The sequence below is a fragment of the Microtus pennsylvanicus genome, chromosome 1 (assembly GCF_037038515.1).
Source record: "Microtus pennsylvanicus isolate mMicPen1 chromosome 1, mMicPen1.hap1, whole genome shotgun sequence".
Lineage (NCBI taxonomy): Eukaryota > Metazoa > Chordata > Mammalia > Rodentia > Cricetidae > Microtus > Microtus pennsylvanicus.
Window position 1 is genome coordinate 217,761,860 of NC_134579.1, and position 23,497 is coordinate 217,785,356.

Sequence of the window (23,497 nt, forward strand, 5' to 3'; positions counted from 1 at the left end):
GGAAAGGGGGCAGGGATTAGCCTTAGTGGGGCTTTGGTGGCCATAGGAGGGAATTGATTTGGCTTCTGGTGCTGTGCTATCCTATGAAAGGCAGCTCTTTGCTTTTCCTCTCCACTCAGCTGCCTCCTGCTGGGCTCCTCCCCCACGGTTCCAAGTCTCAGGTTCCATAAACCCCTGCTTCTATGTCATCGTTTTAGGTTATGGAGTTGTAGGTTGGGGACAAGGGGTTTGTCCTGATGAGAGGCAGTCAAAGGCATCCACAGCAGAGGTCTGATGAAGGACTAAGACTTCCCAGGTGCCCTCTCAAGGCGCTGCTCCCCTCAAGGTAATGCTGGCACTGTGATCAGGCACCATGCTGACTCCCACCCACCTTTGGGGACACACCACTTGGAAGTGGCCGGGTCCTTTCCAGTCTGTGGTTTCCAGGCATAGAAACCATTCCTTGGTCAGCTCCAGGTGGAAACTTCCCAGGCTGTAGGGTGGGGGACTCCGTGACACGTGGTTGGGATTTCTCCATCCTACGTGGGAGGATTGGAAGGCCGTCAGATGATAATCGGAGGGCAGAGGTGGGATGTGCCAAGAAGCCCCCATGACCCTTCCTCCTTTACAACCAGAATGCTTACCGGTCACCTCAAGGCTAAGGAGTCAGTGGAGGCCTGCCATGTTAGAGGACCCGAGTCAGGGAGCAGGGGCCAACAATGAGAAGGAGATGGATGCTACACCCCAGGCCTCTGGGAAGAACAGCAAACCTGAGGATCCTGTGGTAAGCCAAGCCAAGAAGCAGCATGTCTTCTTGGATGGGGAATGTACTGGGCAGGACTCTGCCTCTTGTCTTGAGACCTGCCGTTCCTTTCTAAAACTCAAGTTGTCCCTTAGGGCCGTTGCAGTGTGAGCTCACTCTGAGCTGGGGTGCTGCGTTCTCCTAAGAAAACCCTGGTCCAGCGTCTGTGGTGACCTTGAGTGGCAGGTGCAGAGCTGAGGATGCAGAACACATTGCCTCCCTTCTTCTAGGTCTGGAGAAGGCTCCAGGCTGCTGAAAATGTGTCAGTATTTTCAGGACATTTATATTCCTTAAACCGTGCCACCAAACTCCCTGATCCTTACATGCGCGTGCACGCACACACACACACACACACACACGCATATGCTGCTTCCACATTATCCATCACACATGCACACACACGCACTCACACACACACTGCTTCCACATCACACACACACATGCACGCACACACACACACATGCCCGCACACACATGCACACACAAATGCACATACTGCTTCCACATTATCCATCACACACGTGCACACTCACACACACACACATGCATGTGCACACACATACGTGCACACACACGCACACACACGTGCACACACGCACACACACACTGCTTCCACATTATCCATCACACACACATGCACATACTGTTTCCACATTATCCATCACACACACACACGCACACGCACACGTGGGCACCCATTCCACATTATCCATCCCCTTGTTCCATGTGAGGCTATAACCTCTCTTAGGATCTGACCCCGTTTATTCTCAGGACAAGGCTGCCGTGCTCACTGGGTCAACTGAAGAGGTCCATGGAAAACCTGGAGTGTGAAGTTTAGAGCTCTCTGGCTTCAAGTAGCAGTTATGAGCTGGGAACACACAATCACAGCATATCTGAGGGCTCCCTGTGGACGCTGAGGGTCTAGAGACACAGCCATCACAACTTTGATGCTGACAGTGTTTCTTTAGCACTAGATCCTCGCCTAAACATATCTTATTTTGTCAGTACTGGGTGGGGTATCATTAGGGGTGGCCTGCTAATATTGCAGAGTCTGCACTCTGGCTGCAGCATAAAACCTGTGGCCTTTTGACCAAATGTGTGAGGATCCCCTTGCAGTAAGGGACTCAGAGACCGTAGGGGAAGTCATTGAGTAGCCAACAGTAGCCCAAGCATGCAGAGGTGGGGGCCTGGAGGCATGGCTTTCACAGAGCACGTGAGAAGGGAAGGGCGTGTTCTTTTCTGTGAGGCATGAGAGGACTCTTGGATGTTTCCGTCTCTTCAGAGAAGATTCATGTCCTAGCTCTCTTCCCAGAGCGGGGTGCAAGGATGGAGCGAAGGGCTTACATCCACAAGCAGAAGAGACTGCCGTGTGTAGAGCTGTCCCTGGGGCTCCTTGGGAACAGCATCCCACTACTGAGTGTCCCACACTGTGTTAGATTCCTAATGTGTGTGGAGGGACAGGACGTGAGCCCCTAACTATAGAGGTCACTCAGCACTGTTGAAGAAAGACAGGGGGATATGAGCATCGCTTTTATAAAGTAGCCCACAGAGAACATCACAAGGTCACGGGGCTGTGTTTCGTAATGAGTAAATGTTAAGAAAATGGTGTTCTTATGATGGGGAAGGCAAAACGGGGGTCTTCTTGAGTTCTCAGGCATCCCTAAATCTTGTTTTTGTTTTAAATAGTTTGACCCCTAGTCACTGTCACGCTGTTCATCCCTCTTCACTGGCCAGTGGCTTGTTGGTATTAAGGTTTTCTAAGGTCTGGGGAACTGTAGTTGGAGTTACAGTCTGAATCACAGAAGTCCTCCAAAGATGACATCCGTGTGTAACATTGGAGTTACAGTCTGAGTCTGAGATGTAGATCACATCCGTGTGTAACATTGGAGTTACAGACTGAGTCTCAGATGTCCCCCAAAGAGCACACACATATGTAACATTGGAGTTACAGACTGAGTCTCAGACGTCCCCCAAAATCACATCTGTGTGTAACATTGGAGTTACAATCTGAGTCTAAGACGTCCTCCAAAGATGACATCCATGTGTAACATTGACGTTCACACGGCACCACTATTGGCAGTTGGTAGAGGTGAAGGCAGATGAAGTTAGGTCATTAGGAGTATGCCTTTGAAAGAGCCAGTGAAGACCCAGGCTTTTCCACAACTCTCTCTCTCTCTCTCTCTCTCTCTCTCTCTCTCTCTCTCTCTCTCTCTCCTCTCTCTCTCTCTCTCTCTCTCTCTCTCTCTCTCTCTCTCTCTCTCTCTCTCTCTCTCTCTCTCTCTCTCTCTCTCTTTCCCTCCCTCCTGGCTGTTCTAAGGTGAACAGTTCTGTCTCAGCACAAGCCCAAAGTGATGGAGCCCAGCATCTCTGAACTGAAAGCTTTGAACCCAGAAGCTTAAACCAAACTTTCTCCCTTCTAAGTTGGCTCCCTCTGTTATTTTCTGAGTGGACAGGAAGCTGTCTAGCGCAGCTGATCCCCTGCCAAGAGCTCCTTCCAGCACACACGTCCTGGATCTGGACGCTTAACACTGCCCTTCACTGGGCATCCAAGGCCCCCAGTTCCAAGTGTCCCTTGGGGGCCCTGTCTCCTCCAGGAAGATCAGAACTGTAGGATGCATTTGTGACACTTTGTGTGCTGGAGGAATATCACAGCAATCTCTCATCGAAAAGTGCAATTAACAAATATTAATAAAAAACAAAACGTGTCCCTGGGTTTGTTTGGCAGAGATACACTTCGGGTCCCTGAGTGCCCTTACTGTCATTGCTCTCTGCCCAAATCCTCCAAATTTGGTGTTAGTGGCAAAGTTCCCAGAAAGGGAGAATATTAAAACTAAAATGCAATCCCTCCCCCATTGTCTCCAGAACTAGGAGAACGAGATGGTCAGGAAGGTGTTCTCTAATGCCTGTCATTCTATCCTCTCTCTAAGATTCAGTCCATCCGATATGCGGTCTTTCTCTTAGTGATAATCTCTAGGGAAGGAAAGAGAAGTTCCCGGGTTTCGGCAGCTACTTACTTGCCGGGCGATGGTGGCGCACGCCTTTAATCCCAGCACTCGGGAGGCAGAGGTAGGCGGATCTCTGTGAGTTCGAGACCAGCCTGGTCTACAGAGCTAGTTCCAGGACAGGCTCCAAAGCCACAGAGAAACCCTGTCTCGAAAAACCAAAAAAAAAAAAAAAAGAAAACAACAGGCTTCTGGACATAGCTGCCACACACACACACACACACACACACACACACACTCACACATGCGCGCACACACCCATGCACACATATGTGCGCACACACGCACACATCCACATCCACAAGCACACACATCCATGGGCACACTCACACCCATGCACACCCACCCACATGCACACACACATTCACTCATGTGCACACAAACTCACTCACACCCACGTGCACATGCGCACGCACACATACACACCACCTTCAATGACAACGTTTCCCACAAAAGGTGGTAGAGCTTGACAGGGACACCTTCAACACTGAGCAGGAGGTCCTGTCAAAGTGACAGGACAAAGAACAAACCTAACCTCAGAGGTCTGGGGCAGCAACTGATGGGAAAGCAATTGCCGTGGGGAGAAGGTGTCCCTAGACCAGGCCTTGTCCGTCCCAGCGGCATGCTCGGGGGTGGAGCTAACTGTCCTGTGATGTGGGCAGGGGCCTCTGCTTCCCTCACTTCTCTCAGAGGTCACCCCTGCAAGGGGTTAATGAAGTTAGGACCAGAGGCTGGGTCTCCGTCGTTTTCGGACCCATGGTGGCAGCCCCTTCTCAACTACCCCAGAGGAGAAGGCTGCACAAGAGAAGTGAATTTCTTTCACGGAAATGCTCTAGTGGTGGCCGTACCTCACCAGCCCTTAGATCTGGTTAGCGTGTGTGGAGTAAGTCCTAGTGGACACGCTTGACAATGCTAAAGCTGTGGACACCTGATTTTTCTTTGGAGAACAACATCTCAGAAGTCCACAATCCCTTGTGGGCATGGACTCTGTTTTGAGGGGGGGCCAGTACTCCCTCAGGGATCCTGAGAAGTGCCTGTCATTCTTTCCCCACCTCAGGGACTGCAGAAGCAGATCTGTGACCTTTCAGCAGAGGTCTCAAGACAGGCGTCTTGGTGGTGTGTGGCTCACAGAGACCTCCAAAACCAGATTGACGCTCTGATGAAGGAGAACCAGGAGATCCGTGAGGAACTGAACGCCCTGAAGCAGCAGAAAGTTGGGGCCACAAAATCTTCTGTAGCCTTTCCGGCCACAGCAAGAGCAACTGATACTCCGGTACAGCAGACTTTCTGCATTGCAGAGATAATGGCACAAGGAGGCATGTCCCCTCCCTTGCAGGCATGCTGTCTCCCCTGGGCACTCTGTGAGTTCTTAGTGTCTGTCTCTCAGTCATAGATCACACAGAAGTAACAGTTCCTGGAGCCCTGGGAGCAGAGCATGTTGCCACTCTGTCTCCAGGAATTCCCAGGCTCTGATGGAACAGCTGGACACCTGACCAGGCCACCTCAGGATTCCAGGGTCCTACTTTACCTTAAGTGGTGGACTGGATTATGTCATTAACCCAACCGAGGCACAGGGGGAGATAGGAGAGAGGTATAACCCTGTGATTAGTGACTGAGAGCAGGCTGCTGTCACTGGTGGAAGCTGAGTGGGGCCCTATGGGAGATTTTATGTGGCCTTTGCTACTGCGTTGCCTCCGTTAAATTCATGTGGGTATGTGGGTAAGATGTGCCCATGAGTCTGCAGGGTATTCCTCTGTCTTTGTCAGAGGTCAGTCTCAAAAGCTCACTGACTGCACAATTCTGCTTTTCACGTGACTGTAGATAAGAACAGCCTCTAAACCGCACACACCCACCTTTGAATGGCAACAAAAAAAAATCAAGGCAGTAAATGCCACATTTTTAAATTTGCCCAGGCTTATCTGTATTCAAACACCATTCTAGTGATGGTGTCAAAAGGTCTGCCTTGTGTACACATATATATTGTGTGCACAATGTAAGTCAGCCCTGGAGAAATGGTGCCAGAGGTTCACACTGACCCTTCTTCCTCAGAGGAGAGTGTGTAACATAAAATACCAAGCCCACATTTATAGACAGTCTCCAGAGGAGGACCTGTATCTCAGGTCTTTGGCCAGTTACATGAGTATTGTGTAACTAAAGGCCTTCTGAAAAGTCATGTGGGATCCTACTGCTGCCGAAGTTTCCAAAGCATGTATGTATGTATGTATAAGAAGGGAATTTAAATGGAGTCAGCATATAACAGGAAAGACGATGCCCCAACTAGACATATTATCCCACCAAATAAATCCTCTGGTGATGGGAATGGACTACATCTTGTTGAGTCATTGGCCAAAGGGGTCCCTTGAACTCCCCAAACATAGCAGGCCATGGCTAAGGCTATTGGTTGCTCCCCACAAACTGAAGACACAACGTCTTCACTGACATGGAGAACCTAAGCTGGTATCCCACTAGAAGCTTCAACCCTGCTGCTAGTGTTCACGGTGCTGTAAGGTAACTCCGCAGGCCACCAGAGGAGAAAGGTAACATCAGTGTCACCCACTACAGGCACGCTACCAAAAACAGAGACTTGCCTGCAGGATACACGGGGGCAACCATGGCACCCATGTTACGGGAGTAACCAGCCACTTCCTTATGGCATTTAAGGCCCATTTCATGAGGGGGAACCCATACCTGACACTGCTAAACTGGTCCAGAAACAGAGACTGGATAGGTCATGGGCCTAGGAAAAAACACAAATGTTCTTATTCTGCTAACAGAAGATATCTTGACAGCACATTGCTAGATCCATAGATCAGTGCTACCAAAACCCTCATCAGAAACATTTCTCCTTGCTGTAGATGGGCGTTAACATAGAGAAGCACAGATGTACAATACACACACAGACTTTGGGGCACTTGGTCCTAGATGGGCTGTCCTCATCAAAACCCTCCTTTCAGAGCTCAGGGATCTATGTGGAAGAAGGGGTGGGAAGATTGTAAAACTAGAGGTGATTGGTGAGTCCACAGAAAGAGCACCATCCAGACAGAACAGGGCTGATGCACTGTGAACTCAGGGAGAATGTGCCAGCACACCGTGATGCACAGGTTCAAACCATGTGAAATCCCAGCACTCAGAGCTCAGAGCGGGAGGGGACTCAAGGTCCCACCTTTGACCAAAAAGCTATTTACAAATGGTAGCTGCCAGGAAAGGGGAGAGCCGCTGGGTGCATCAACCACACTCCAAGGCAGGCCCACACCCAGGAGTAGCTGGCCAACACAACACAGATTCTGTAGTTGTTGGGTTTTGTTGTTGTTGTTGTTTGGTTCATTGTTTTTGTGTGCCTGTATTTTGTTTCTTTTTGTCTTGCTCTTTTTTTTTCTAGTTTGTTTTTATTTCATTTCTCTGTTTGCTTTGGGGGGTTGAGAGAGAGAGAACATGAAGTTGGCTAGGTAGGGAGGTGGGGAGAATCTGGGAGCAGTTGAGAGAGAGGGAAAATACTGTATGAAAAACTTTAATATTGTTGAAGTGTTCCGCATTTCCTACTTCCCCACATGCTCAGCTGAAGTTGCCTAATGCAAGGGCACGAGGGTTGAGTTGTTTATCTTTTGGGTCCTGTGATTGTTTGGAACTGGTGTCTGCAAGAAGCAGGTGGCAGGTCACAGGTCACACCCAACAGCAGTCTAATCTCACCAACGTGTAGGACATCCAGTCCAAGGCTCCTAGCTCAAGCCATTATGAAGAAATTCAATATTAGTGAGCAGATTAAAATGTGGTTTTCCCTCTCTGTGCCCTTTAAGCTGAGGCATTGCTGCCCCTCGTGGGTCCTCACAGGCCTCTGGGGGCTCTGCACTCATTGCCTGTCTGCATGAGACTCCGCGTGCAGCGGTTTGGGGTGAGTGTGGGGCCACAGCAGACGAGACTACGTGTAATCAGTTATCTGTGTGCTTGAAGGCAAGTGATGAGTGGCAAGCTAAGCCGTACAACAGAACCACTGATTTTTAAAATAGCACAAAGGCTAGAAACTCATTTTTCTTAAAATCTGTGAGATCTGGTTTCATGTTCTTTATTAAGCACGGTATCAAACCCTTTCTAGACTTCAGAGTGCAATGGCTCTAGACTGAGGCTGTGTGGGAAGGTGTACAGACAGCAGCTTCCCTTCTGCTCCCCCAGGGAACTGAAAACGCTGTGGGGGTAGCAAACATGGTGCGTTAATTGGTACTTTTGGACAGGATTATCTGATGTTGATGAAAATGCCCCCGCGTTTGTTTCTAGCCTGGGTACTTAAGAATAGAGGGGATCGATTCAGAGCAAACAACATCATGGGACGACAGAGACGATGTCCCTTCCGGAAGTCTTCAAAACGGAAGCACAATGGCCACTGGAGGAACGGACTCCTTAGATGAAAGACTATCTTTTATGTCTTTTGATGAAAAGGTGACCTTGGGAACTTGTACTGCTTGTGTATGGTCTCTCTCTCCCTCTCTCCTTCCCTCCCTCTCCTTTCTCTCTCCCCCTCTCTCTGTGCCCGTTGTCTTCCTCTATCTGTCTCCACATCATTTCTCTAAGTTATTTTTACATGCTGGTGCATACGCGCCCCCTGCATGCCCATAAAGGCCAGAAGAGGTTGTGCTAGATCCCCTTGAGCTAGAGTTACAGGCAATCGTGAACCATCCGACGTGAGAGCTGGGAGCCAGACGGGGGTCCCTCTGAAATGCTAGCAAAGCTCTTAATTAACCACCGGGCAGTCCCCTGGCCCTCTACTGCATTTTGAGACATGCTCCCTAACTGAGCCTGGTTGACGACACTGGTTGACTGGGCTCTGACTAGTAAGCCTCAGGGACCTCTGGTCTCTGCTTTCTGGATGCTGGGGTTCTAGGCATGCTGCCCCACCTGGCCTTTTGTGGGTTCTAGGGATCTGAACGTCAACCCTCACGCTTGAGCAGAATGCATTTTGCCAACTTCCCTCTCCTCACGTCCCCACCCCAGGAATACATCCTGCTTATCCCAGCTACATCCAACAAGAGCACTCCGCCTGTCACTCAAAACGGGCTCGGGGATTTGTAAATTGTAACTGTTCCTATAGATCAGAAAAGTGAGTGTCTTCACACACGCCTTCAGTATTAAAACAAGAAGCCAAACAGAACTGAAGTTATCTTTAAAAACAAAACGATTATATGGGTGGGAATTCCCTATATTGGGTCAATTGCCTGAGTTCAGGGAACGGGGCCAGTACTCTTGGCAGAGTCTGAGACGTGACGTGAGTAAGGTGTCTGAAAGCTGACACAGCTGTGCACAGCATCCGGTTACTGGTCTGGTGGCATCACTGGTTTTCTGACTCTCTCTACATCCAGGTTATGCACCTGTCTTCCAAGTTTATGCAAAGGCGCTTTGGCAGGATATCACCAGAACCACCATCGGACACCACAGCTCTGGACACAGAGTCAGTGGCTGGTGAGAGGAATGAAGTGGCAGGGGACCAGGGAGAGATGTGGCATGTGGGTGAGGTCCCTAGAGCTCCCTGGGACCAGGGAGGGATGTGACACGTGGGCCTGGCCACTCTCTGTCTGATTCCTCTTCAAGCTCCTTCATCTGTCTCGGTCACCTCTCTCAACCCTGAAGCAGAGCCCAGGCTGGCTGTTCAGGGCCATCCTTAGCCCTTCCCTTTCTGTTTGCTGGCCGGTGACATTACCTGCCTGTTTTATCTGTTCTTGCCCAGCAATTGCCTGATCTTCCCCTGAGCTCAAACTGTCTATCCAGGCTCCCCTGTCCCCGTGGGTGCCAGCTGTGGGTTCCCACAGTTGCAGGGAGAATGCCCCACTGAGGCCTGCCGACAGTGGTGACCACCACACTCTGCGCCCCTGAGCTCAGGGTGTGCTCGAACTCTGCTGTGGAGTCTGCAGAGCCTTGGCTGCCAGGCTCAGCGGCACCCCTAGTGGGAAGAGAGAGCCCTCATCGTCCTGTAGCCTGATTCTTACCTACCCTCTTTGGTGGCCCACGTGAGCCCCCTTTGGCATATTGAGCCCTGAACCATTGTGCATGCGTGAGCACAGCGCTGTCTCTCCCTGAGCCTGTGTGACATTTCTGGACCCCTGTGAATCAGTTATTTTTCTCTCGCTATCGTAAAGCACCACGACCACGTCAACTTCCAACAGGAAGAATCTACTGGGTTTATGGTTCCAAAGGGCCAGCTCCTAAGGGTAGGCACCACAGACAAAAAGCAGAGCAAACTGGAAGTGGAGCCAAGTACTATACTTCTTCTATCGAGGTCATAGCAGCACGCCAGATGGAGAGCAGTGTCCAAATGCCCAAGCCTTCCACACTCTGTGTGTTGGTTATGTCCTTGGAAGAGAACCTGTTTGAGGAATTGTTTATATCAGGTTGGCTTGTGTCTGATAAGCACTGTGCAAGGGGTCCTGAAGGAGATGAGAAAGCCGGCTGAGAGCAAGCAAGCATCTATGCATTCTTCTCTCTGCTCTCGGCTGTGGGTGTGTGGCTGTCAGTTCCCTGGCGACGGTGACCTTTCTACCTGCTCCCCACTGCCCTGGATACACAGTACTCCCTCCCCCGCTGCCTCTGTTTCCTTCCACATGTCCAGTGGGCTGTTGTCCCTGGGTTTCTCTTGCTGTGTCCGTCCCTTCCTGGGGCAAAAGCAGCTGCATAAGAGACACCACCCTCTGCTAGCTTAGTCTTCTGAACCACAACTCTAGTGACGACAGAGTCAGCAGACAAGGGCTGACTGTCTCCACTCAGCATTTCATGATTTCACTCAATCAGTCGATGGCATGTGCACAATGACCCCAGGAACAACGAGAACATGTTGGAAACTTAGTCACACGGGGAATACAACCTTCTCACTCTATGCATGCAGTCTTTTGAAAAGCTCTTCTCTGCTCTTTTAGATATATGGTCCTCCAACCCAGAGAGTTCTGAAGGTGAGCTTCTCATGCAGGCTCAAGCAAGCAGGCTCATCCCTAGTCTTTCCCAGAATGCACGGTGGCTGCAGGTAGGTAGGATTTCACCTGGTGGGGAAGCTGGGGCATTAAGACCTGGAGGTGGTGACAGTAACAGTGGAGGGACTGCCACTCCATCCCTTTTTCATGAGCGCGGAAGGTTATCATGGCTGCAAACGACCCTAGTCTCTGACACGCTCTACCTTTCAAAGGAGAGAAACAGGGCATCCCTTTGTCAATGGAGGGCAGCATTAGGCCAGTGGCCAAAGGCAGGTCAAGCTTCTGTGACCTTAAGGATCCAGAAGCCAAAATTTTTATTCTGTTTTGTTTTCTTTATTTTCAATTCTCAGTGGAAATGAACAGAGTAAAAGGCCAAGATCTATAGCCAGGGTCATCTCATAGCTGCACAGTGTCTGAGAGGAATGGCAACAGAATTAAGCGATTTTCTCCACAGGAGGAAATATGGGCTGAAAAGTACTTTGAAACCATGTGAAGGTGGGCAATGGGGGATGGGGTTCCCTAAAAGCAGTAAGTATAATTATCAGCAATGTGAGATGGGTTTAGTTACATCGTAAACTCCTGCTACCGATGCATCTCGAGGCCTAAGTGATGTGCAGTCAGAATCAGAATTTGGTGACTGCCATCTTGCTCACCCTGGTACGGATCAAGCATGGTCTATAAGATGACAGAAATCACTTTACAAACATAAACTTGGTCCCAAGAGCCAGTGTTGATGAGGCCCTGTAGTCCTCACAGGGGGCCACAGGAGGCAATGGTTTTAATCTCTCTACAGAATCTCTTGGCAAGATCAAGACTATCTAAAGAAGTACCACGCTCCATGAACACCAAGAAGGATAAGGAGACACAGGAAATGCGACACCCGAATGGCAAGGTAGGTGTCCGCAGAACACAGCTCTTCCCAGCCACGCTCCCTGTGCAGGCTGTCCCAGAGCTACAGGCTGGTGGCCACACCTCTCCAGAGCATCACTGAGCAGTTTGCTTCCAGTGACAAATACCTGCCGCTCTCACCGCAGTGACACCCACTGCTACCTCAAGAAGCATTTTGTCCCAGAGATCTACTGCCAGGTGACTGGGGTTGACTTGGGGACCATGGGAAGGAGGAGCTGCTGTGGCCCAAGCGAGCAGATGAAGTGATGATGGCCCAGTTCACCTTCAGCCTCTCTTGCTGGAGTGAGTCTCCTCTGGGCTGAGCAGAGGAAGAAGGAAAGCTTCCTTAGGTCAGTTTTTCACTAAAATCTCCTCCTTTTCCTCTTCCTCCTCCTCCTCCTTCCCAGCTCCCTTCTCCTTCCCCCTCTTCTCCTCTTAGACAGGTCTCAGCCTTTATGGACCCACTAGGTAGCACAATGACCTTGGGTTTCTGGTCCTCTTGCCTCCTCCTCCCAAGTGCTGGGATAAGAGGCATGTGACACCGCATCCTGTCAGGCTATGCTGGGAATGGGACCCAGGGCTTCAAGCATGCTGGACAAGCAGTGACCAACTGAGCTGCATCCCTAGACCCCTTCTTTAGCTGTTTTGCACAGTTATCGGGCAAAGAAACACAGCTGAGCACAGCCCACACGACGAGACCCGTAGGGAGCAGGGCGGTGCTGGTTAGTGTCCAGCGAGTTACACACCAATCAGGCGCTTGGTCTCCGGGAGCCACAAGGATGGATGTGAGAAGCAGGTGTCTGTGGCATCCTATTCTGCTGTGCGTTGACCTCACTGCCCGGCTCCCTGGGTACCACCTCCCTGGGTACTACCTCCCTTACAGTCCCCATCACCTTACTGCCTCTTCTGATTCTTCATCTTGGATCAGTCTATGTGTGTCTTACATGGAATATGCTGAATTGTTCGATTATTTTTATATTGTAAACTGTATCTATTTTTAACTAAAACTTCATTGTAAAAGAATTGCAGTAAGAAAAGTCACACACTGAAATTAACCAGACCCAAAGTCTATACCTCTCAATGCTCTTCTGTAGTTAGAACAGCCATTTGGAATCAGTGAGGAGTCAGATTAAATTTTACACCTTCACTATCAAATACATTTTACACACTTATCTACCACTAAAAATGAAAAATCCATGGCAAAGTCTAAACTAGAATATAATAAGCCTTACATCCCCTTTGATGGCTCAGATCCTATTTTTGAGGAGGTAGCTGCTTTGTTTTTGTTTTTCAAGACAGTTTTCTGTGAAACAGTTCTGACTGCCCCTGGAACTTGCTCTGTAAGCCAGGCTGGCCTTGAACTCACAGAGATCCACCTGCCTCTGCCTCCTGAGTATTGGCATTAAAGGTGTACGCCACCACCACCAGCTTGTACTCTGTTCTTATAATGTACTTTAAAAATGACATGATCACACATGACAGAGTGATGACATGCTCTCAGAATGGCTTTTGGTGACGTCACCATTGTGTGGACATTGTAGCGATTTGCCCAAACCTAGACATCCTCAGTTACTCCACATGACCCTGTGGTGCAAGCAAGAGACATGGTAAATGTGAGGAGCAAGGCGGCAGGGGCAGCAGTCACACTACCATGCAGGACGTGTCCCACACAGTGAGGAAGGCACTGAAATAAAGATGACATGTCTGGGAGAGCAAACGCACGAGCCACTGTCTGTTGTCTGTGTCTGTTGTCTGTTTCTGTTGTCTGTTGTCTGTGTCTGTTGTCTGTTTCTGTTGTCTGTTGTCTGTTTCTGTTGTCTGTTTCTGTTGTCTGTTGTCTGTTTCTGTTGTCTGTTGTCTGTTTCTGTTGTCTGTTTCTGTTGTCTGTTGTCTGTTTCTGTTGTCTGTTTCTGTTGTCTGTTGTCTGTTTCTGTTGTCTGTTGTCTGTTGTCTGTTTCTGTGGTCTGTTTCTGTTGTCTGTTTCTGTTGTCTGTTTCTGTTGTCTGTTGTCTGTTTCTGTTGTCTGTTTCTGTTGTCTGTTGTCTGTTGTCTGTTTCTGTGGTCTGTTTCTGTTGTCTGTTGTCTGTTTCTGTTGTCTGTTTCTGTTGTCTGTTTCTGTTGTCTGTTGTCTGTTTCTGTTGTCTGTTGTCTGTTTCTGTTGTCTGTTTCTGTGGTCTGTTTCTGTTGTCTGTTGTCTGTTTCTGTTGTCTGTTTCTGTTGTCTGTTTCTGTTGTCTGTTGTCTGTTTCTGTTGTCTGTTGTCTGTTTCTGTTGTCTGTTTCTGTTGTCTGTTGTCTGTTTCTGTTGTCTGTTGTCTGTTTCTGTTGTCTTTTTCTGTTGTCTGTTTCTGTTGTCTGTTGTCTGTTTCTGTTGTCTTTTTCTGTTGTCTGTTTCTGTTGTCTGTTGTCTGTTTCTGTTGTCTGTTGTCTGTTTCTGTTGTCTGTTTCTGTTGTCTGTTGTCTGTTTCTGTTGTCTGTTTCTCTTGTCTGTTTTCTGTTTCTGTTGTCTGTTGTCTGTTTCTGTTGTCTGTTGTCTGTTTCTGTTTCTGTTGTCTGTTTCTGTTGTCTGTTGTCTGTTTCTGTTGTCTGTTTCTGTTGTCTGTTGTCTGTTTCTGTTGTCTGTTTCTGTTGTCTGTTGTCTGTTTCTGTTGTCTGTTGTCTGTTTCTGTTGTCTGTTGTCTGTTTCTGTTGTCTGTTTCTGTTGTCTGTTGTCTGTTTCTGTTGTCTGTTGTCTGTTTCTGTTGTCTGTTGTCTGTTTCTGTTGTCTGTTGTCTGTTTCTGTTGTCTGTTGTCTGTTTCTGTTGTCTGTTGTCTGTTTCTGTTGTCTGTTTCTGTTGTCTGTTGTCTGTTTCTGTTGTCTGTTGTCTGTTTCTGTTGTCTGTTGTCTGTTTCTGTTGTCTGTTGTCTGTTGTCTGTTGTCTGTTTCTCTTGTCTGTTGTCTGTTTCTGTTGTCTGTTTCTGTTGTCTGTTGTCTGTTTCTGTTGTCTGTTGTCTGTTTCTGTTGTCAGTTTCTGGTGCAGACTGGATAGCGGTCTGTGACGTATCACACACAGGCACATTGGCCCAGCATCACCACAAACCTCAGAGATGCTCAGTGCCACACTGCATGAGGTGACAGGAAATGTTCAGCTCCACTACTGTCTTATACAATGACCATTGTCTGTGCTGGTTATTGGCTGGAGCACTGTTCCTGGACTGGTTGATTTTATGATCTCCCTGTGTAGAGCCTTAGAACAGTGCGCTTTGTTATTGAGAGAGGCAGCTGGCCACTGAAGCCTCGTTGGAGCTTTTCTGGCTGGCTGAGAACAAGAACTCGTCTTCTGGTTCTGACCTGCACACAGCTTACGCATTCAGCTGCTGTATTTGTGAGCAAGGACATAAGAGTGTAGACTTAGCTCAAACCTCTGCTGTATTGGCTGTCAGCTGGTTTTGGTTGGCTAGCTCTCTGATTTGTTCAGAAGTGTTGGTTTTTAACTCTCATGAGTCAGCTCCCACAGTTCCAGCTATGTTAAGAATAGTTACAATGTGTGGCATAATTAATAAATTCTACATGGAGCTTTTAAAGTACACATATATTAACTCCCCAAATTGAGGTTATTTCTGCAAGTGTCTTTGTTTACACTGATCTTTACAGGGTAATGTCTCCTACCAAAAGCCTAGCAGTGTGCACATGAAGCTGCCTGTTTGCTAATTATTCACTGAAGCCATGAGTGTAGTGTATGAGTGGAAAGGAGAAGACAGGAAGGACAAAAATGCATACAAGTTCATTTCTACATAGTAATTGTGCCATTTCATCTGGCTCAGGGTGCGGGTTCATCAGTCCTATGACCTTAGACCTTACAGACCCATGGCAAACACACAGCCTCAGCACAAGGAAGGCAGACGCGAAGGAACAGACCATAATGCTTACTATTGACAAGCAAATGCAGGATGGTGTGTGTGTGTGTGTGTGTGTTAGTAATCACCATGCCAGACAAGCTGTGCCCAGTGATTTTGAATACAAGGAGAAACAGTGGAGCCGTGGCAATTGTGCTTGTCACAGGTCTTCACCCCGAGTCTTTGTGTTTCCATCAAGGTCGAGCAAGTACTCAGCGACGGGCGGACAATCATCATCTTCCCCAACGGAACCAGGAAGGAGATCAGTGCCGACAAGAAGACGACCGTCATCAAGTTCTTTAATGGTGACATGAAGACGGTCAAGTCCGACCAGAGAGTGGTGCGTGCAGTGAGCATCCTTGTGTTGTCTTAGAGTCAGAGCCACAGTTAGGAGCAACAGTCCCCAGATGCACATCCTTCTCCTCTCCTGGTGTCAGGAGGTGATGGGAGGAGAAAGATCAGAACCTTCTTGTTAATGAGAATTTTGTCCTTGGTGTTTGATGCAAGTGAGATTCTTTATGGTCTCAGCCGGCAGATTTGCAGGTCAGTGGTGTCCCACCAGCTCCCCATCCTCCGCTGTGAATTATCAGGTGCTCTTCCACTGGCCTGAGCTAACCTACTGGGCTCAAGCCGAAGATCAGAAAAGCAGAGCAGCCTAGCCACTAGAGAGCTCTTACCACTATGGAATATTCAGGCTAAAAAGAGAGCGAGATCCTGTCTCCTCCCGCCCTTTATTCTTCTGTAGTGCTGAGAGTAAAGGTATGCACCACCTCTACCCGGCCTCTATGGCTGACTAGTGTGGCTGTTTTGTGTTCTGGTCTTCAGGCAAGCTTTATTTATTAAAATATACATAAAATGTCACTCCTCCGCACCGCCTGTATTTCTGAACTGTGGAAGTTCCCACAGAACCCATCTGCTGAGCCTGCACCATGAGCCACCTATGGGAAGCAATCAATCAGATTCAGCTGATTCAAATGCAACAGCATTAGGGGCCGCCTCCCAATGTGCATGCCCTGGTCTTCACAGATTTACTACTATGCGGATGCACAGACGACACACACAACCTACCCAGATGGTGTTGAAGTCGTGCAGTTTCCGAACAAGTGGACTGGTGAGTGACGTCACCCTGGACCTGCTGGCTCAGGGCCTTGTGTGTCTGTGCCGGAGGAGATGGTGGGGTATATGAGCATCCTGGGAAAAAGCAGCAGACATACAGCCTTTAGATTGACTAAAAAAACAGGCTGCCCAGTTAGATTTTAATGTTTTTTATTAGAAATTATTCCATGGAGTACATAGGGCAAAATTATACCCAGAGTCATTTTTTTGTTATTTCAATATCATTTTTAATTTTTGTATTTTCCTTTATTTTTTTAAAAGAAAACAAACCTTTTTCATTATACATACCAATCCAAGTTCCCACTCCCTCCCCTCCTCCCATTCCCTCTACATACCCTCTCACCCCACCCCCACCTAATCCTTAGAGACGGTAAGTAAGGCTCATTGCTTTGTGAAAGGACCAAGGCCCTCCCTACTATATCCAGGCTGAGCAAGGCATCCATCCAAAGAGAATAGGTTCCCAAAAAAACAGTACATGCAGTAGGGACAAATCCTGGTGTTACTGCCAGTGACCCATCAGTCTGCCCCAGTCATGCAACTGTCACCCACATTCAGAGGGACTAGTTTGGACCTATGCTTGTTCCTTCCCAGTCCGGCTGGAGTTGGGGAGCTTCCATTAGCTCAGGTAGACTGTTTCAGTGGGTGTTCCCATCATGGTCTTGACCTCCTTGCTCATATTCTCACTCCACTCCTCACCTCTTCAACTGGACTTTGGAAGCTCAGCCCAGTGCTCCAGTGTGGTTCTCTGCCTCTGTTTCCATCAGTTTCTGGATGAAGGTTCTATGGTGAAATTTAAGATATTCATCAGTCTGACTACGGGGCAAGGCCAGTTCAGGCACTGTCTCCTTTATTGCTTAGGGTCTTAGGTCATCCTTGTGGATTCCTGGGAAATTCTCTAGAGCCAGGTTTCTTCCTAATGGCTCCCTCAATCAAGATATCTCTTTCCTTGCTCTCATCTTGGTCCTTTCTCCTTCTCGACTATCCCATTCCCTCAAGTTCTCCTCACCCGTCCCTGATGAAGGCAGAAGACATACACCGCCCCTTCTTGCCTCCTCTTCCCCTTCTACCTTCCCTTCTCCCCCAACCCCATGCTCCCAATTTTGTCAGGCGATCTTGTCCCTTTCAACTTTCCAGGAGGATCTATATATGTTTTTCTTAGGGTTCAACTTATTACTTAGCTTCTCTAGTATCCTGTACTATAAGCTCAATATCTTTTGTTTATACTTATTTGTATTTACTTATGAATAAGTATGTATCATATTCATCTTTTGGGATCTGGGTTACTTCACTCAGGATAGTGTTTTCTAATTCCATCCATTTGCATGCAAAATTCAAGATGTCACTGTTTTTTTGCCACTGCGTAGTACTCTAATGTATAAATGTGCCATATTTTCTTTATCCATTCTTTGGTTGAAGGGCATCTAGGTTGCTTCTAAGTTCTGGTTATTACAAATAATGCTGCTATGAACATAGTTGAACAAATGTCCTTGTAGTATGATTGAGCATCTTCTGGATATATTCCCAAGAGTGGTATTGCTGGATTCTGAGATAGGTTGATTCCCAACTTTCTGAGAAACCACCATACTGATTTCCAAAGTGGTTGTACAAGTTTGCATTCCTACCAGCAATGGATGAGTATTTTCCTTACTCCACATCCTCTCCAGCATAAGCTATCACTATAGTGTTTCTGACCTTAGCCATTCTGACAGGTGTAAGATGGTATCTCAGACTTGTTTTTGATTTGCATTTCCCTAATGGCTAAGGATGTTGAACATTTCCTTAAGTATCTTTAGGTCATTTGAGATTCTTCTATTGAGATTTCTCTGTTTAGTTCTGTACCCCATTTTTAATTGGGTTATTTAGAATTTTGATGTCTAATTTCTTGAGTTCTTTATATATTTTGAAGATCAGTACTTTGTCTGATGTGGGGTTGGTGAAGATCTTTACCCATTCAGTAAGCTGCCTTTTTGTCTTATTGACAGTGTCCTGTGCTTTACAGAAGCTTCTCAGTTTCAGGAGGTCCCATTCAATTATTGTTGCTCTCAGTGTTTGTGCTACTTTTTTTTTAACACACAATATTTTTTATTTTTTCCCATTTCCAGTAAGCTTTTTTTTAAAAAAAATTATTGATTTTTATTGAACTATATATTTTCTCTTCTCCCTCCCCCTTCCTCTCCCCTCCTCTTCTATCCTTTCCCATGGTCCCCATGCTCCCAATTTACTCAGGAGATCTTGTCTTTTACTACTTCCCATGAAACATCCATGTTTGTCTCAGGATCCTCATTGTCATCTAGGTTCTCTGGGATTGTGAATAGTAGGCTGCTTTTCTTTGCTTTATGTCTAAAAGTCACTTATGAGTGAGTACATATGATGTTTGTCTTTCTGGGTCTGAGTTACATCACTCAATATGACATTTTCTAGATCCATCCATTTGTCTGCAATTTTCAAGATGTCATTATTTTTTTTTTCAGTGTAGTACTCTATTGTGTAAATATACCACATTTTCCTTATCAATTCTTCTGTCAAGGGGCATTTAGGTTGTTTCCAGGTTCTTGCTATGACAAACAATGTTGCTATGAACATAGTTGAACACATGTCCTTGTGGTACAATTTGGGTATATACCCAAAAGTGGTATTTCTGGGTCTTGAGGAAGGTTGTTGCCCAACTTTCTGAGAAATTGCCATACTGATATCCAAAGGGGCTGTACCAGCTTGCACTTCCACCAGCAATGCAGGAGTGTTCCCTTTATCCCACATCCTCTCCAGCATAAGTTGTCATCTTATGCAAAACATTATTTTGAGTGAGTTAACCCAGACACAGAAAGATTATCACATATTCTCACTCATAGGTGGTTTTTAAAAATAAAGCAAAGAAAACCAGCCCACAAATTACAATCCCAGAGAACTTAGACAGCAACGAGGACCCTAAGAGAGACTTACATAGATCTAATCTACATGGAAAGTAGAAGAAGACAAGATCTCCTGAGTAAATTGGAAGCATGGGAACTTGGGGGGGGGGCGCTAAACGGGGAGGGGAAAGCCAGGGAGGGGAGAGAAAAATGTAGAGCTCAATAAAAATCAATTTAAAAAAAAGAAGAAAAGCTGTCTAAAACTAAGCCAAGCTAAGGTCAGGCATTTATAAATAAGAAAAAGAAGAAAGAAAATTACACTTGCTCATTCATAAATGCTCTATAAGGTGGTTGATGATATAAGCCAGGTCTGATGAAAAGAATAAAAGGGTTTGATAGACATATCTGTCCTTTGAACCCTGGCTGCTCTGTGTGGAATGTCTCTAATGTATCAAGTAACTGTATAGCAGGGGTTCTGAGTTCGGTCACTGTCTATATCCACGTCTCCTGTCTCCAGAACATCCTCCTGTGACAATTCTAAACAAGGTGAAAGAAACATCACAACCCTCTCTTGCCACTTTTCAGGGGCATCCCTGTGTCTGTGCTCTGCGCAGTTCAGCAAATGCTTTGCTTCTGCATCAGACAGTCAGGGGATTTTGAGATTCTCAAGCTAGTGAGTCCCTACTTCTCCAGGGCATTGCACCAACATTCCAGTTGGCTTTTCAGAGTTCTGGGCTAACAGGCACTTAGTGCACGGAGCTCGTCCTTGGCTGTCAGATTCCGCACCACAGTCTTTTCCTAAGTATACTTAATGTCTCCTTTTTGTCTGCCAACAACCGCCAACCATTGGCCAAAACGTGCACAAAGCACGGGGTCATGAGAAGAACACGTGGAAGCCGATCCGTGGCGTTCTGCTTGTAAGCTCTTCTACTGCCCACGGACGCACATGGAAAAGCACAGATGGCGAGGTGTCCTGCACGGTTGCCGGCCTCAGCTCGCGTGTAAGCGCAGGTGCAGCAATGCTTCAGCGTGCTCCACAGTGAGGACTGTCTCCACACAAGGCTGATGTCACCACAAGGCTGATGTCACGGCGACTGTTGATGATCTAGCTTGCCTTTGCAAGTTCATGTGGGACAGCAGAAGCATTTCCAAGAGTGTCTTGGTTACTTTCCCACTGCTGTGACCAGGGAGAATTAGTTTTGGCTCACAGTTCAGAGAGAAATATAGTGCAGTGTGCGGGGAAAGATGCGGTGGCAGACTGTGAGGTGGCAATAGAGGTCGCATGAGGGGCTGAGGGAGCAATGGCCTCTAGCGCCTCCCTTCCCCTGTTTAGTTCTGTCTGGGACTGCGATCCAAAATATTGCCTGTCACTAGTGATGGATTTTACCAAAAGTCCACATACAAGAAGGGTAGCAGACTTTGAAACTTGAATTGGATTTCTAACAAAGGTGTATCACTTTTTCAGCATAACCAAGCCAAAATATCTACCAACCGTTATGCACTAGAAACTGTCAACACTACGTCCAAACCTCACTTACCTAAAACTGAAACAAGAGGGCGCTGGGTGTTATGTCTGCCAGTCCTAATTACACTCCTCTGATTTGATCGTCCTCATTCATATTTCAGTATAGGTCATTTAGATACAACACAGGTTCCAAATGCATCCGGTATAACGCGTACTTTAAACAATGTATTCTGCAGAAAAATTCTACCCGGATGGCTCCAAGCAAACAGTGTTTCCTGATGGGACCGTGAAGCAGCTTAAGGATGGCTGTGAGGAGACTGTGTTCCCTGACGGGACGTGTGTGACGGTGAAAAGGTCAGCACCCCAACCTTGGGCTTTGTGTTCTATAACATATCCACAGCCATTTACACGTGTGCAGAAATCTAGGCATTCATTTAAGCGTAACAGCAGGGGCTGGAGAGATGGCTCCACGGTTAAGAGCCCGGATGCTCTTGGGAAGGACACAGAGTCAGTTCCTAGCACCCACGTAACAGCCTGCAGCCCTCTGTAACTCCTGTCCCAGCGGACCTGATGGCCTCCCCTGACTTCCATGGGCACCAGGTGTGTGCATGTAGTTTGCAGATATACATGCAGGCAAACACTCATACATATATAAATAAACATTTATAAAAACCAACAATGACACCAGAAAATAATGTCACTGGGCCTGCAAGGTTCTTTGTGCCTTCACTTCAAATCTGTTTATAGAGAATATGAGCATAGACATAGAATTTTGGGGGCAGTCTCGTGCCCCCAAATGGTGCTCAGTGATTGACCGCAGTTTACATCATCAACTAATGTCATGGTCACCCAGGTTGACATCACAACAATTTCTCAGGATGCCCCACTGCTATGAGGTGACGCGTGTCGATATTTCGGTGACTGAAGCCGGCCCACCATTGAGTGCCATCTTCGGCCTCCACCTCTCAAAGCTACACTGTGTAGAGGTGTAGTTTGATTGCAGGGTGTATAAGCAGACTCTCAGCTGCACAACTGTGTACTAAGTCACTGTCTCAGTGCTGCTGTGTGCAGACAATGAGGCCCTTCAGTCACATCTGTCTACTAGCCTGGGCAAGAGATCAAGAAGTCACCTTAGCTGTTCCCAGTATGCCCCGACTCTGGTGTGACCTTGGCGTGTTTCCTCTAGGACCTCAACCTCATCAGCTCTCCCCGCCCCCATCTGGAGTGTCCTTGGCTCTCCTGGTCAGCACAGTGCCCACATCCAGGGCTCTTTCTGCTGTGTTTCTGCCATGGACTGAGCAGTTCTAACGCACCCACTCACTCCATCTCAGATTGCGAGCTCAGGTCTCTGGGTCCGTGCTCCCCACTCAGCCCCTGCATCCCCACCTTCCTGAGAATGCCTTCCCTACTCGTTCCTTGGGAAGCTTCATGTTCCTCCCTCAGAAGAGACTGGGGGATCTGGGTGGTGCTATGGTATCACTCATTCCTTGTTCCTCCACGCACACACTGTTGGCCTCTGTGCGGCACCACCTATCAGAGTGTTTCTGTTCTACAGGAATGGAGACAAAGTCATCATGTTCAGCAATGGACAGAAGGAAATCCACACAGCCAGGTTCAAGCGGAGGGAATTCCCAGACGGCACCACCAAGACTGTGTACTGCAATGGCTGCCAGGAGACCAAGTATGCCTCCGGGAGGGTCAGGGTCAAAGACGAGGGGGGAACTGTCATTCTGGACTGGAAGTAGCACATCCACAGATTCAGTGTCAGGCACTAGGTCCCAGTGACTCTCCGGGAGGTTCCCCTGGCGAGTCTGAAGATCACACACACATCAGGAGTAGAGGGGCATCCAAAAATCGTAAAGAGAAAGACCGTCCAGCCACCATCTGGGGAAGGATGCCAAAGCAGCAGTGGCCAGGAATGAGGCTCCCCAAACCATGCTCCAGAGTCTGGTCCAGATGCAGCATCTCTGTCAGAGGCCGGGCCTGGAGTGGAAGACTAAAGGGACATAAGCTGGAGCACAGTCAGCCATGAACACAGCCAATGCCTGCCTGCTGGCTACTTCTGTCCCTTTTTAGACTCCTCATGAGTGGGATCCAAGGGGGTGTTCTTCACTGGTGCTTAGTGTATTAATAGGCATGATTTAACCACCTTGAAGTGCCTAGACAGAGCCTCATGTGGCATTCTATCCCATAAATTTGAATTATGATCTGTCAATCAACAAAAACATGAATAGAAGCACAAGTAAAAACAGAAACACACCTGAACCCTGTCTCCTCTTCGTTCCTGTGAGTCTGCCTGCTGTCCCCTCCTTTTGTGGGAGCATTCTGCTGTGCCCTAGGCAAGGAAGGCTTCTCCCTAGCTTGTGGGCGGCAGCCAAGTCTCAGTAGACAGTTCCAGTCCTTTGACCATCCCTTCCAGCCCCTGCACGGATCTGCGGTGGAGGCTGCAGATCCACTGCAGGGGGGCTTCTTTCTGATGAGGAGCTCTGAGCGTGTCCTCCACACACCTGCGAGGTGCGTGGATGGAGAAAGCACTGGATGCACGCCAGCAGACTGTGCCCAGTGGGTGTCTTCA

At 47.9% G+C, this 23,497-nt stretch overlaps 1 protein-coding gene across 1 annotated transcript; it reads left to right on the top strand.

Annotated features, from left to right (window-relative positions):
- Positions 1-661: 661 nt before the first annotated feature.
- LOC142842613 (centrosomal P4.1-associated protein-like) lies at positions 662-22,667 on the top strand. Its single transcript, XM_075959310.1, has 10 exons — positions 662-763; positions 4,841-5,056; positions 8,053-8,214; positions 9,132-9,231; positions 10,680-10,783; positions 11,524-11,622; positions 15,692-15,832; positions 16,519-16,603; positions 21,159-21,276; positions 22,478-22,667. Exons 1-10 carry the CDS (start codon positions 662-664, stop codon positions 22,665-22,667), a joined length of 1,317 nt encoding a protein of 438 aa, XP_075815425.1.
- The last annotated feature ends 830 nt before the right edge of the window (positions 22,668-23,497 follow it).

What these genes read in the sequence shown, in the direction of transcription:
- LOC142842613 (XM_075959310.1), top strand. Translation starts at nt 662, where the DNA reads ATGTTAGAGGACCCGAGTCAGGGAGCAGGGGCCAACAATGAGAAGGAG. An exon ending in GCAAACCTGAGGATCCTGTG is followed by an intron (nt 764 to 4,840) that starts GTAAGCCAAGCC and finishes TCCCCACCTCAG; the next exon opens with GGACTGCAGAAGCAGATCTG. An exon ending in TTATGTCTTTTGATGAAAAG is followed by an intron (nt 8,215 to 9,131) that starts GTGACCTTGGGA and finishes CTCTACATCCAG; the next exon opens with GTTATGCACCTGTCTTCCAA.